General features: G+C 42.0%; 1 protein-coding gene across 5 annotated transcripts in view; it reads right to left on the minus strand.

The window, feature by feature from the left end:
• Positions 1–16,199, minus strand: part of MEIS1 (Meis homeobox 1) — a 109,234-nt gene that overhangs the window by 19,867 nt on the left and 73,168 nt on the right. For all 5 annotated transcript variants that reach the window (XM_086744048.1, XM_086744047.1, XM_086744046.1 and 2 more), the window contains one exon: positions 3,543–3,619. In XM_086744048.1, the coding sequence (XP_086600174.1) occupies positions 3,543–3,619 (77 nt within the window). The remainder of the gene's footprint in view (positions 1–3,542; positions 3,620–16,199) is intronic.

Raw genomic sequence — 16,199 nt, forward strand, 5'->3', positions numbered from 1 at the left:
ACAGTTTTTATCACCGGGGAAAAGCACCTGATTAACCTGTACTTGGTCAGGGCCCCTCCATGCCCAGATATGCAACACTGTCAAGATCATACAAGTGCCCCTTCTAGTTCCCCTTACCATGCTTCAGACCCTAAACTGCTGCCGGGTTAAACGACTAACAAGTCAGAGAGCTGAAGGGTTCATTTAGACTAACAACATCTTGAACTCTGATACCTTCCTACCTGCCATAGGGTTGTTTTTTTTTTTTTTTTTTTTTCACAACAGGGTAAGGGCTCCCTTTTCTCACGACAGAAACATACAGCTGTGGCAAAAAGATGGTCCTACAAGGCAACACTGGTGATTCACAAGCAAAATCGTGTGTGGGGAAAAAAAAAAAAAAAGGAAAAATCCTGTGTGGATTATTTCATTACTTAAAAAAAAACCAAAACAACCCAAGGAAAAGGGTCAAATTAAAACTGTGGTATTTTTAAAGACATGTGCCCTACCACTGATACATTTTCTGGCACGTCTCACATCATCATCCCATTCCTGTGACTCCTCCACCATCAATAGGAGTTGTGTGCATCAACCCGGGTAGCCCAAACACCGGGCAGACCGTATGTGAAAAGCACCATTTTTTTCGTTATGGCAGAGAACTGAAGTATGCAACTAGCATATACTGTAAAGGTATTCAAAATATGACAAAAAAAAAAAAATTGTTCAAATGCTTTCAATCTGCAGAAAACAAATACTCTCTTCACTGGCTGCTCTGTGGCAAACTTCTAATTTCATCCAGAAAATCCAGCATTCCCAGTCTGGGCTAACGACCATGCTACCAGACATGAGTTTATGTTTTTCATGCACATTTCATGTATTCCCACATGCTGTGTTGCTGCCAATAATTTATGACTGATCTGCACCCAGCCTGCCCTTCAGCATTTTATTTAATCTCCGCAACAGTGATTTACAATGACTCATCATTAATACAAAAATGTACATGTGTGTTAACAAGTTTGGAAGAATCTAAGGAGGAAGGCAAAATTTTTTGCAAGTCGTGGCTGAATGACTTATGAGCCCGCTGAAGGAAGGCAAAGCTCACCAGAAACAACACGTTAGCTCTTCCCTGCAGAAAACAATTTAGGCAAGGCGACTTTCTTCTCCTGCATACTGCCTTAGAAGAAGAGGGACTCAGGACAAGGTTGGGAGAGGGTTGCTCTGTACCCCCCACGATTGGGGAGGGGATGAGTAGCTCGTTGGTCACCCCACGGCTGGATGCTCCCTGAGGATGCACGTGTGTGTGTGCAATCTGCATGCTCAGCCACAGCCTCACAGCCTCCTTGTTCCTTAGCATCCATTACAACAAGCAGGGGCTGAATTACCATATTTTGGCATTTCTGCCCACCACCTGTGATTTAAGAAAGCCCCGACTGTCTCTATAGTGTTAAATCTTCGTGGGGCTGGGAAGGAGAATTGTCTCAATAATTTATACAATTGCAACACTACAGCAGAATTACCAAACTAACTCAAGCAGAGGAAGCCTGCCCTACATCCACAAGACTTCAGTTATAATGTATTTTGACCTACTTTTTTTTTTTTTTTTCCTCCCTTGCTCATAAGGAACTTATAAAAACACCTCTGATACCAAGCCAAAGGAAAAACTCCTCAAATCTGAGGCGAGATGGGTACTGAAAAACACCTTGGGAAGTCACTTGGAAGAAATTCCACCAGCTTCAGTTCAAAGCATCCCATGTTCATAATCTCAAAAAACGTCTCTGATGGACCACCTGAAATGGACATAGTCACCCATGCCAAATCCTACATTCCTGGACCCCTCTGAAGCAGCACACCGTTACTCCATCCCATCATTAAATAAGACCCCTGAGGAACATACGCAGCTTCTCAGCTGGCCAAAGCACCTATCGTTAAACTGAAGGACAACCATATAAATTAGGGTATTGCCTGGATGAAGGTTGGAGGATGCAAAGGAAGGAAACGCTAATTGTTCCTGCCTGAGCCCAAATACCGTAGGTTACGTCTCCTTCCAACACATATTCTACATGTTCTGCCTTTTATTCCTCCATTTTAAAGTTAAGTATCTTGGAAGCATACTTCACGTATACTAAGTATTTGGCATTTTCCTTTATTCAGTGTCTTAGAGAGCTTCAAAAAATTGATCTCCCAGGGCTGCTGTGGGGTCACAGAAATTGATAACCCTTACAAGCTATGCTTATGTGAGCCTGCCTGCGTCTCCCAGATAGTGCACTTTGTAAATTAATCCTCCAAAGGCAAATATATTGTAAGTAGCTTGTTATCTCTAAAGTACTAAATTGAAGAATACACGGGATTATATTGACAGAAATTACATTTTCTGTAATGGGGTTTAATATATCTGAAATCTCTCCCATAGGCTCCTACTCTCTCTAAGAGAGGAGGGTTTGTTAATGTAGGTGCAATGGACATCAAGACCAAATTTATTCACTAAAATGGATTAGGCCATGTAATCAGAGCTTCAGTAATATTAATCTCTGACACTTATTGAACGGAAAAAAAATACTTTTGTCTGCAAACTGGCCTTCCTCCCTTCCTTCTCCCCAGCAGGCTCGCCGTTTGCCTTGGCCATTTTCTGGGTATTACTTCAAAGAGGATAAGGTTTCCCATCATAAACACTAATCTAAAAATATTAGGACAATTAATTAGATACACTTAGTTTTACAAGGTATTAGATTGCAATACACTTCAAATATGACACTTGTTCTGGGATAGCGGGAGAAACCTGCATTTCAATGCAGTAACAAAGGGTAATAAATCAAACTTATTTTTAAGGGTTTGCTGTTGTGTTTTCATACTTAAATCACGAGTAATTTTCACTGATTGCCTTCACCACATCCCAGACAGTTAGCAACCCAAAATTCACAGCAGAAACAGCATAGATCCTCGTTTCCTTCAAACAAATTGCTACTACAATAGAGCAGGGGCTCCAGCAACCCTTAGCTGGAATAAACAAGTACAATTGCTCCACAGTGTAAGTCAGCAGCAAAGAGCCAGCTTGTCCTCAAAGTTCATTCAAGCTTTCAAAACCAAGCTTTTTAAACAAACCAGTAAAGAGACAGAAGGATGTCAATCAAAAAGAAAAACCCCACCAACAACATTTTTAAAAGCATGACAGCATCCCAAAATAACAATACGTTCTGCAGAAATGGGGCCAATTGCCCCTTTTTTTCATCCAACATCTCAACCTTTTCCAAGATCAAAGTTCTCAACATGGAGGTCGCTTCCTATTGAAGACAACACATTCTCAGCCAGAAACAGGACTGGTACCCAAATGCAAATACACTGAAACCTGCCTGCTGAGAAAGCAATGGGAAAATAAACACCACTCGTTTTCTGCGATAGCAACCCTCCTAGTTCCCATAACTGAAACCACTCGCCCGGCTATATCACTTTTGCATCAATAAACTGCTGGGGGTGGGGAGCAGACAAGGGCAAGGTGTGTCCTCAAAAATGCAAAGCATTAGCCGGAGGGTGCCAGTGGCCATATAGAAACACTAAGGAAAATTACTTACCAATTGTTCACTTGAAGTATAGTGAGCCCTGTGTCTTGTGCCAACTGCTTTTTCTGTTCTTCTGAAGGGTAAGGGTGCTATAAGACACCAAAATAAATATATAGATTTAAAACAATGCTTTTTTTTTTGGCCTACTATTTTATTTTAAATTAAAAAAAAAAACAACAGAAGAGTGACATCTATTATTGAAAGGTGAAAATGCTGAGGTGTGTCACTCTTTTATAATTATTAATGGGCTACTACATCACTTAATTAATTGCAGTTAAAGACAAGCCAATTATAAAGATTAGTGAAGTGGAGAAATAACTGCTTAGGATACTGGCAGTACCTTCATACTCAAGAAGGATATTTGTTGCATTAGCTCAAAGTTTTTGCACTTGTCTCAAATGACCGATTAGAGTCAAATCACCTTTCCCCCCCCTCCCCCTGTATTTCACAGGACAATACAGAACACAACGAAGTACTTCTCTGTAAAACTAAAACATGCTGATATTTTCTGAGATAGTGAAGACAAATCTTGCCAGTGCCCCAAAATAATTTGCAAATAAGATCAGCATCCTGAACATAAACAAACGCCTGGGTTTTGAACACAGGCCAGCGCAAGGTCAATGATCAGCACATTTTTGCCTGACATGAACATAGCTGTGCTGCACTAATCCTAAGAGACAGAAAATAAATACTGGTTTAATTGAAGATAATGTTAAAATTCAATCATAAGTTCAGTTTCTTGTGAGAACTTGATTGCTTTCTCAGAAAATTCACTTCTGCATGAATACAGATTGCTTAATAAATCAACAGCAAAAACCACATCCAAGTTTGAAATTTAGAAATATCATTTCTGTCCTTTCCCTCCATGTAAAAATGTCACTGTCCCAAAAGGAAATGGACAAATATTGCAAACATAACAGTTCCCAGAAAAAAACCTCTGTTCTGAGGATCTGGCTTGGCTCCTAACCTGGACACCCAAGTCTCAGGACACATGGGATTCAGATCTGGTCTGCTGCAAGGTTCTTAACAACATTTCGATAAAGACAATTTGCTATAACTGGTTAGACCTATCCCAACATCCCATTTAGCAACTGGTTGTCACTGTTAGACACACATCCCCTTTTTCTTTTTTCCCCGAAACATTCCCGTATTCTTTGGATGTAATCTTTGGCCTAATATTACACGAGATGTAAACTGAAACCCTGTAAAGTGTAAGAATGTAAAACCTCATAAAATTCCGCAACCTGATTGGTATCATAACTATTTAGCAGCCTTTATATATTCTTGTAAACACCATAATCTGACATCCAATGGCTATGTTACACTCCTGCACCCCCTCATTTTACCAAATAGGGATTTTTGTTGTCACTCTGGTAATTTCCCCTTGCCCAATGTGCCCATTTCAAAGTCCACTGCCATGGTTATCACCCCAAAAAGGTACAGTATTTCCCCCCAAAATGGCGAGGAACGTCCCATTCTTTTAAAAATACTGTTCCTTGACAGTAAGCCCACAGACAACCTGCACACCTGTAAACTACCTCCTATATTTTCTGCATAGACTTGAAACAGCTCCCGAATTGCAAAGTGGAAGACACAGGGAAAAGGATTTTACTTCTTTTTTATGGGTAGGTTGCATTTTACACATGCAAAAATACAGCATGAAATTTTATAGTCTGCCTTACATACAAGTTCATCCACAGCAAACAGTCATACTTGACTTACGTCCATCTATCTGAAGATAACATTTTGCTTCTCTTCAAAAAAAAAAAAACCCACAGAGATGATTTGTAACATTTTCATCTTTATAGCTTACTTCCCATTTCATTACTTTGCTATCAAGCGAGGACAAAATTACTCTTTTTTTTTTCTTATTTCGCTTTGCCACCTTACATGTGATCTAATTTTAAGTAATTGAACAAACTGTGTCTAATTTCATGCAGCAAGCAATAATTACTAGACAGCCTCTAGCTATTGGAATTGAGAACTCTGTCTCCATTAAGCAATTTTGAATTGTTCTGGACTTTTTTCCAAATAGACAAGACTGGATAAAATTAGCCATCAGAATAAGACAGTTACTGTAAAAATAATGGCTTTTAAAGCTCCAAACCCCAAATTCCTCAAATTGTGGTATGTTTAAGGTCATCTGATTTTTTTTTTCCTATCCTAACGTAAACTTTTAATTTCATGATAAATGTATAATTGCCATAATCACATGACAGCCTGGGACTTCACATAGCTAATCCTTCTTAGCTAAAGGTTCACAGAGCGGCAGGCTTTTTAACTGTGATTCGGTGTGGTTTAAAATAATCTTAAATGCTGGGCATCCTTATTATATAAGCTTTCTGTGGATCGTACCAGTTTTTCCTTTGTAGGCTAAAAAAAAAAAAAAAAAAGACTTGACAAAGAATCAGCACGCCACAGGCTAGGTTGCTATAAAAACATTCAAAGCCTTGTTGCATTCCCACCCACAGGGCTAGGAAGGCCTGCGCTACAGGCAAAGGCAGACATCACATTGCAACAGAGAGAAAGGGGGAAACCCTGAGAACTGCCATTTTATGAAGAAATAGGAAATTCAGTCAAAACTGTTGCTATTGGTCTTTACTCCACCCGTGCCAGAACGACAGGTGCCTTCCAAAAGCTTTCTAATGGTTGTATAAAGGGATAAAGACACATGCATAGATATATGTGTATATATATTTGCATATATGTGCATATTATATTTGCACGTATATGTATAAAATATATATAAATATGTATAAAATCCATATCAATCTTAGTCAAATGGTTTAGTATTAGGTAGTCCTGTGAGAAGCAGGGAGTTGGACTTGATTATCCTTATCAGTCCCTTCCAGCTTTAGATATTCTATAATTCTATGAAATATATAAATATATAACTATATAAATATAGAGATATATAAGTACATATGGAAGTGCATATCTAAAAACACTGCACTGACTCCAGTTGGCAAGTCCACCTATCACTCTGGATCACTTTGGGATATCAAAGCAAACTGTCCCACTGTTCAATAAACAGTGACTTGAGACCTTTACTTTGTTGTGTACATTAGCTCCTACCATTATCTCTTAAAAGCTTAATTATTTGCAAACAATTGATCAAGATGGGAATTGGAGAAAAGAGATGCCGGACCACCGGGAGAGCTGCAATGCATTAGGAGAGCAAACAGAATTACCTTTAGGTCTTATAATCAGAATTAACGATTGGGACCGTACGCGGGGCAGCGCGAGAAGCTGTAATGCTCTTGCTGGAGTGTTTTCCATTTGATCTGCATTAACACCTCGAGTGAAAGCCATAAAACGGTGATTACAGATGGGAAGGCTGACCCTCCTTCCCAGAACCAGCCCAGCTTGTGTATACTGGAAGACTCCAGACAAGCTTTCTTGCCAAGGCCAGAGGAAAAGGGCAAATCCAAGGGGGGGGGGGAAAAAAAGTAGGAAGCAGGCAGGTTTTAAAAAAAAAAACAAAAGTATTTGAAAGAATAAGGCTGACAACAGATAAGGACTCTGAATCTGGCTCGGCTATTTTCTGATCACGCTTGCTGCTGCTACAGCACTACAGAGCAGCATCCACCGAACGGCATGAGACCTACTGCTTTTCCCTTCCCATAAATCTAGCGCTGAAATGCGGATTGTTTGGCACCATTAATGTGTTTTTGAGGCTCTGTGGTATTACTTTTAATAATGACTTAGTACAGAAAGTGATTGCTTAATAACACCATCAAAGTCTGCATGCAAATGAAAATTATCCCTGGGGGATTTTCCCAGGGTAATATGAACAGTTAAGGAACATTTGAAAAGGTAAAAATAACTATGCAAAATATGAGTCAGAGTAGTCATTTTAGCAGTAACAAAGAAATCAAAGTGACAGAGAGAAAAATGTAACTTTCCATCATCTTCTCTTGTCACTGTTTTATGAATGGTATTTAGAGAGCAGCAGTCTTAATAAAAGCCCCTTGTAAATGCAGCTGAGATAATTTTTAGCAAAACAAACAATAAGACTTTTTTTTTTACTTTTTTTTTTTTTTTTTTACCACCTTTGGCTACAGCCAGTGGGTAAAGTCTCCAGTAGATACAGATGGAAATCGTTCAGGTTTGTCTCTTAATGATACTCCTTGTTCAAATGTACTCCTTTCTTCAAATTTTCCACTCCAGGCTGCAAATCCTGGATGCCAGGACAGCGACAGACTTTATCTTATCTTAACCCGGTATCAATAACACTCCCTCCCTCTCTGCCTTGCCCGCCGTAGCAGCGCATCACACTGGTCACAGAAAAACAGGAAAATAATCCTGCCCAGAGCTTACTGCTGAGACAACGGGACGCAAACTCGCCCCTTCTCACTCCCCAGATTAATCATTCCTCGTGGCATCAAACCGCCCCGACAATGACGCTGCCAACCAGCCCTTCCACAGTGCAGAGGCAAAAGGCTGCACGTTACGTTATAAGGATGTCGTGGCAACCGTCCAGCGTCACCCTTATCGTGGCAGCGCCGTCGCTTGGCTGACCACACCGGGAGAACCATTTCGGAAGTCCTTTTATCCCCTTCCTCCAGCCCTCTGCCTCCTCCAGAGCTCTGCGTAACACACTAAGGCGAGATGACCTTGAGCGAAACTCTGGTAGGTGACGGAGAGAAACTACCCCCTCAAAATGTGTGCCCTCAGGAGCGTCTATTAACTGTTTTCTAACCTCAAAATAAAAAGAAAAAAACCCCCAACACTATGATTTTCCTGTTTCTGAGCAGCAACCCAGCCTACACCTAACTCAGTAACCAGAACACAGCTCAAGATTCAGCCCTCCACTGATAAACTGCACATCGGTTTTACGCTGAACTCTGAATCCCGGCTCTACCCAAACTTGTCCACCGTTAGCCAAGGCGGCAGCGCAGCCGTTTGGGTCTCTCCCCTTCCCCTACCTCCTCCTGGTTTGCGTTTGAACTGTTTACATTAGTGATCAACTTGATCTATGATAAATGATTTTTTTTTAATATCCATAATGCTTTCCTATTGTCTCTCAGCTTTATGAATTAGTTTTACTGTTGCAGTGAATGCTTTTTTTGTCTCCTGACTGCACATTATCAAAGGGACACTTTGTGCCTGCCATTTGCATTACAAAAGCAGTGCATGGTGTAGTCTAAGAACAGAGCTTGAATTTATAGCAGTTGAGCCCTGGATCCTCACACATGCCGGCCTCCGAAAGAATAACGGGGGTTTCTGCATGCGCAGAGTAGCCAAAAAACGGTTGGATCGCTATCCGTAAAGTCACAAGATTGCAATCTGCTTTCTTCATCGGCCACCGGCGCACTGAGAGGGAGCGATCAAGGGAAGGCGTTGAGTCCCCTTGCCTATTTTGCAGGCTGCATGAATGGGTTTATAGACCATCCGGGCGACCTGCTCTGTATTCAGGCGAGGCTGTAAAAAGTTGCCAAGTTGAGGTGAGCTGCTAGGGAGGAGGTGGAGGGGGGATGGGAAAAAAAAAAAATCAACTCGGAAGCTGCAAACGCGATCCTGTTTATCCCATGGGGCCGGCTTGCATGTCGGAGGAAATACTAAACACCAAGAAGGAAGTTGTTTTATTAGAGATGCATCTATGAGGCTGGGAGGGAAAAAAGCCTGTGCAAAGTTTGCAGAGCCTTTTCCTTGGCCGAGAGCAGTGAGTCAGCCCGATAATGCTGTTGAAGTGTGAGCTGGCTTTGGCATTTAAAACTCCTCATTGCTTTTTCAGCGCAGCAAGAGAATGCAGTCCATATGACACGGTCATGCTGCAGACAAAGCCAGCCTTTTCCTCTTGCAAAAGAAAATATTTCCTCATCTTACTATAATAGTTTAATATCCCCGCTGCAAGATTTTTTTCATAGCATTACTGTTAATAAATCCTGGTGCTGCCAGAGTTATTGAACTGCAAACTAGGAACGCAAAATCAACAGGCATGCTCGGTCTTGTAAAGTTAAAAACGCATGAAAATATGCAAGGTGACAAGATGCCGCATCCCTGTGCTGCCAGGGCAAGGCCACACGCTGCCGCTCGACCTCTGGCGTCAGCCAAACCCTATGAGATGGGGCTCTGAGACACTGCCCGTCGCCTCCCTTGCAGAAGGGTTTGCAGGCTGCTCTGGCAACCCTGCCAAAAAAATAAAAGGTGAGGAAAGGAGGCTCAATCTGACTCTCATAAGGCAAACACAGGGTGTAAAATACAGAGCCAATACCCTAGAATTTTTAACATCTGAGTGCAGCCTGATCAAACAGGGCTTGGGTTGGTTTTGCCGGCAGGGAGGCAGGAGAGATATTTTATTTGAGGGGGCTTACAAGGCAGGGAAAAGGTACTGGCAACAGCGACACTTTTTAATGAAGGAGTTATGCCGGAGAAAAAAAAATGCTCTGTACTTCTCTTTTTTTCACATTTGCCCTTTTGTAAATAATTTTCTTGCAAAGGTTGCCTGTGAACAAGTTTTGGCACTCGCTAACATAAATATCCTTTCCAAGGCCGACGGAGAGACATGGTATGGCTTGGGATGCGCTGCCAATACTTCTCTGGTGGCCCCATCAAATTATTCATAATGCGAGCACTCATTAAGGAAAAAAAGTTCAGATCATCCCTTGCACAGGATATTACAGAAGTCAGAAAATGGAAAAACCTTTTAACTCATCTAATCCATCCCCTGGCTGCTACAATATTATTCCTTCCATACCATATATTATTACCCACTGCCTTTTCCAGTTGAGCTTCAGCTAGTCCAAGCAATGGTGCTTCTGCTATTTCCTTTTGGAGACACTCCGATAGACCTCAGTGTTTGGCGCTTACACTGGCTCCCACCAGCTTTCAGTTTAAAGCCGAGTCTATGCAGACGCTCCCACGCCATCCCTGGGTAATTGAGCGGAGCTTTTCCCATGTTAAACATTCCTTCAGTGACGGTATGTACGTGCACACAGAAACACAGGACGTACACACACGTGTTAACTTCTCTTAATACACTTAAGAAGTGATTTTTTGCTCCACCATCGAGATTTTTTGTGCTAATGTGACAGGAGCGATGTACCTTCCCCTCCTCTACCCTGTTTTGTTTTTTTTTTTTTTTTTTCTTTCCCTTCTCTAGCACAGCCTAAAAATAACCAAGGACAGGGTAATTAAAAGAAAAATTGCATCCGAAAGATCAGCAAAACTCTCTTCAGCACAGCACATGGCTGAAAACAATGAAGTATTACATCCAAGTGACACCGAAGGAACTGAGGAAATGCATCATCCAACTTTCAACTGCCTTAGAGCTTAAATTCACATCCTTGAAACCCAGTTTTTCAGTTAAGCCGGCGTCTTTATCAGGCAGCCGCGGAAAGGCAGGAAGGTGAACCCCAGCCTTTCCTAGGTGAGCGGCTTTGGGGAAGGAGGAAAAAACAACCCCATCCCCAGCACTCTAAAGGAAATCCCGACTACCTGATGACTCCATAAAAGCGCTGCTGTTGTTTTTAGAGCCAGCCTAAGATTAGCTCAGGTAAATATCTCCTAACCAGAAGCCTTTTCTCAGCAGTAAGTCACTGTCCTTATCTACCTGAAATGACTTTCTAAACAAAGTGGGCTTGGAAATAACTCCGCAATCGCTGGGAAACGCCAGTGCCGGCAGTTGTAACCTCACAGAGCTGAGTGGAAAGCTCTCATTTGTGCTTTTTGCCCTCTTTCCCAGGCTGCCTTTGGTACGTCGGGAGCTCCCTCTGTAAGCAGGGGATAAAAATGCCCCCCAAAATCTACCTCCGCTACTCTATCCACCGGAGTGACTAGGGTAACGGAGGGCTGCTGTATTCAGCAACGTCCCTAATATCGCCCGCAGGCTTTAGGATGGAGCAGGAGCTTTCGGCAGGTTTCCTGGGGTGACAGCAGCCTTGGGAGCAGCCACCAAGCAATTTGGGAAGCTTCCTGCCACGAGCTCGGCTACCTTTTCTCATGGAGGGGGCAAGTAGTCGTGCAAAGAGAGTTCAAGGCAACCACTGCATCGAGGTGACAATCTTCAACACCAAGACAAGAGGGTTTTTTACATTTGAACATTTTCTAGTTGGAAAAAAAAAACAAACCAAACACAAAACACCACCGAGGAAGGAAATGAAAAGATAAAGCTGCTATTTCGCAATGCCGCTTTGCTGGCATGGAAAGTCCTTGAACAGATGCCCTGTCCACCATTAAATATTCACAACATATCCTTGTAAAAGAATAAAGCCCACTCAACTTATAAGCAAAACCACAATGTGTTCTTCATAAAAAAAAAAAAAAGATACATTTAAAGATCTGGGAGGCAAAAAGAAGAAAAAATAAACAAGGAGGAAAAAAAAAAAACCAAACCAAGCCAGAGAAACACCGCCATTCTTTGAAGAAGCAGAGACTCTTGGAAGTAGCGCACATTCTCTGGCGTTAATTTTCCCACTTAAATTACAGCAATGCTGTAGCCTCATCTCATTAGAGATCATTGTCCCCAGTAGACAGTTGTGTTTATGGGGGATTCTTGCTGTTCCACACCTGCTGCTCAGGTTGCTACGTGATAAAGCCTGCATACAAACAGCAGTCTTGAGGTTGCTGGACTGCAACTGATGAGCCCAGGCTAATTCAGGGGTGATTATGTAGTTTACTGGACCACTAAACCTCTTTAAGCTTGTAATTACTGCCTATTTGAGTAAAGAACATTCAAAAGCAATTCACTGCATCATGCCTGCCACAGCTGGAAGCAGGCTGCCAGCAGTCTGCGGGGACATTAAAATCTACAGGGACGGGGATTCGAGCACAGCTCGTAGGCACCGACGGCGGTGGCAGCCAAGTGTGTTCACATTCCAGCTCACCTTTTCTGACCAGGCGTACTATTAAAGGTGCAATGGAAACTATAGAAAAGCAATAAAGATGACAAATAACGGGACGTAATTGAAAGAACTGCATTTTAATGACCCTCCCCCTCTTCCCTCTCCCCTTATATTGGCTAGGGAAAAAAAAAAATTAAGCCTTTTTGTCATGACAAGGGAAAGGAAAGAAAAGGTCCTCTGCAAAAGGGGAAATGTGCTGCACCGATGTGAGTGTTTCTCTTTTGAAAGCTGGGGGCTTTCCTCACGTTTGGAAGTTTTAGAAAGAATAAGTTTACTCATAAAGTGAATGCAGAGTAAGTCTTACTACAAATTTGGCAGCAGTGACGATGCAGAGGCACCTTTATCACTGAACCTTGATTAAACCCTCCTCACTGAATCTTCACAAAGCCCTCCCAGAGTATCTCCAGACCTGGAACACGTACAACCCCCCCTCTCACTGCTGCATCACTTGTAAACACTGGGAAATGCCCCAAACCACCACTCTGCAAAACAACTCTGTCCTGCCCAGAAACACTAAAGTCAGGCACAGGTCCCTACTATTGAGATGAGAGGGAGGGGGTTTAATAATAAATAAACACCCCTCTGATTCTATTTGCCTTTTGAATGGCTCGAGTCCTCCTTTTCAAGCTTGCCCCTGCAGCTCTCAATGAGCAGGAAGTTATTAAAAAAGGCGCCGTGGTTTTTTGCATAATTAGCAGCCTTTGGGAGCGGGGTCTCGGGGAAGAAGAGCAGATCAAATGGGACCTATGACACAGGCAGAAAGGTTGGTAATGAGGATTTTTACAAGTGAGTAAACTACGGTCTGAAGAGGATTGCTCCGGCAGAGCTGGAGAACAGCGTTGGAGAAACGGAAGGAAGTTGCCAATGTCGCTGCCAAGCCCTGATGCCGCGTTGGCTTCACCGGGAGCTCCGACGCTGTGGCAGCGCCTGCCTGTACGGCTCCAGTTGAAGAGCCAGGTCCTCAGCACCCTCCCTTCCTCCAGCCACTCCAGAACACTGTCTCCCTGCTATTATATGTCCATGTGTGAGGTCCACCTCGAAGGGTCTAATGAGCCATCCTATTAACTAACTGCATGAAATGTACTTTAAAGACTTGCAAGCTGCTTGGAGATCCAGAATTCATCAGTGTCATTACCCTGTCCTGCTAACAACTGCCGCAGTTACCTGGGAGAATGGGGTGGGGGAAAAAAAGCAAAAATAAACACAGAAAATAAAATAAACTGTTGCTATTGATATAATTAATCCTGGAGTGAAGGTAAATTTAAGAGCTGGGGCTTCTTCCTCTCCTCATCTAATAAATTCCCTTGTTTTAAAAAACACGGACATCTCATCTCTAGTATTAATCCCACCATGTATCTAGAGAATGAAAGGGGGAAAAAAACCCACCCAGGTTCGTGGGAGCATGCCACTGTTAACAAACATCAGCTTTTAAAGGGGAATATAAAAGTGTTCAAGCAGTTTATCCTTAAAAAGCACGTAAATTCCCAGCGACAACAATCCTCCACCTAACCCCATCTGAGCTCCAAAGAGCCACGGGCTGATGTGTTATCCAGCCATTGCTCCTTGTTAATATTCATTAGCCAGGTCTGCTTGCATTTTCATAAGCCACGAAGGTGGCAAAAGAAACAATCAGAATTCTTTAACACACAGGCATTATCAATTCAAAGAGGAGCGCGTTCACATCTGAGGTTGAAATTCAAATGCAATTTACCTGGGCTAGAGCTGGGTTTCACTTCCCAACGCCCAGCAAGCTATTTCAGGCGCTCCCGTTTTATCCATCCCAGCTTTTACATCCCTGTAAGTTCACTCTCCATTATTTTTACCTTTAAAACGAGAGTCCATCATAAATTACATCCCTCATTCCTTAGCTCTAATGAGTTCTCTTCTGCTAAAATAGCCCAAGTTCAGTACGATCGCATCTATGAATAATACAGCCAAGTTTTAACTCGGTAAACTTGACTAAGCAATTCTACTTTCTGACTAGAGAATTCATTTATCTACACCTATTTAGTGTGTGAAATCCCTTTGACTGGCTTCAGGGTGCGGACCTGTGCAGAAATAGAGACTTTCTGACCAGTCTGGGCTCAAATTTAACTCCGAGAGATGAATTAACCAGTTTCCAAAAGAAAACAACTGCTCTAATTAATTATTTACCCTACTTAGCAAAGAAACCCAGCTGATAATGCTAATGAATTTAAGAATAAAACAGACATGCGTTCCCAGGACGATATTTATATGCACAAGGATGTGCACCAAAAAAAAAAAAAAAAGTTATTTAGATCTCCTGAGAGCCAGGAAAAAGCACATCCCAAGTCTCCTCCAAATCTCCTGATTTAACCCTAAATTAACAGACATTTGCCCACTAGTTAACTATGTATTGATCCTTGTCCTTATAAAAAAAAACAATTTAAAAGGCTTGGACGGTCTCCAGCATCTGACTTTTCTCTTTTAGCAATCTGCTTGGACTGAGAGGGCTTCTCCATAAAAAAAATAACCTTTTCCCTCTCCAAAGTTGATGCAGGTCTCCATCGAGTTTGACTGGCTTTCAAAAAACTTTAAAGACCAAACTCATGGAGGGTCAACGGGACCGAACTTCGCATATTCCTGGAGTGAGGCACTTCCCGGGGCTCCGTGGTGGCTGATGCTGGGGTACAAGCCCTGAAATGGCAAACCTGTCTGTGCCTGGATAACTTTAGATATGGTGATGAGCTGCAGCAAACTCGGCCAAAGCCTGGGCTGCCTACAGGATATGTCCTCATCTTTGTAAGGCAAGATCCCCAATGGGTGTCTTCTACAGGATGATGGATGAATGAGGCAAGGACACGGGGTTTTGGAAGAGGCTCTTCAAGAAGACCAAACCAGTCAGCTACAAGAAGCCAGTCCCCACCCGAAGCATTCCCTCCATCCTCTCCTGCCTGGTTGTCTTCAAGGACCAAGCACATCAAGCACCATACATGTGGATGCCTCCACAGATAGTACCGCCAAAGAGATAACCAACATATTTGGAAACAGAAGTCTTGAGATGGCATGTTGCTTTCAGCACATTTATGCTGTAATGGCCCTTAATGATTCACAACTATAATAACATATAATCAATTTTTTTTTCAATACCATGCTCAAAATCTCCCTTTCTGCTTTCCCCTCCTTTCTGAACAAAAATCCACATTTCTTTTAGAAAGGCCTAAATGAAAGTAGCTAAAGACCCAAAAAATGTCACCACTAACAAGTTACAAAGTAAGAAAGAGCAACCAGGCACATTTGATCTTGTTCTCTACACGACTCTTTCTAAGATGACTGCTCCGATTAAAAAAAAAAAGTCAAATTTATCATTTTGATGATATGAAATGATGAACTTGACTATTATATGCATATATTTTGTTTAATGGCTTCATTTATTTTAATAACAAAGAGAAACTAGATCTTTACAGATGAAAGCTTTATTTCATGGCTTCAGTGCAACTGGGATTTTTAAAATCTGTGATGTTAACCAAAATGTGATAATGGATGTTCTCAAGGGCCCTATTTTATAGCATTTTTTTGCAGAGCCAAACTATATGCGAGACATTACAAACATGACGTTTAGCCCTATTTTAAGAAAGTAGAACTGACTCCGGTGTCAGAGGCCCCTGTAATTGTTTTCCGTCTGCTTTTCGTTCCTCTGAACTGTTACTTGTGCAGCAAAGTCTGGCTGTAGAAATACTGTGACAAAGGCATTACCTCTCCAAAGACTTGTTATAAAATGATATTGAAAGGCACTGTTTGTGGGATTTTGGTTGGGAGGGGACAAGACTGATCACAACCTAACTATTTTATCTATAGTAGG

Source organism: Chlamydotis macqueenii, chromosome 3 (genome assembly GCF_036417535.1).
Source record: "Chlamydotis macqueenii isolate bChlMac1 chromosome 3, bChlMac1.mat, whole genome shotgun sequence".
NCBI lineage: Eukaryota > Metazoa > Chordata > Aves > Otidiformes > Otididae > Chlamydotis > Chlamydotis macqueenii.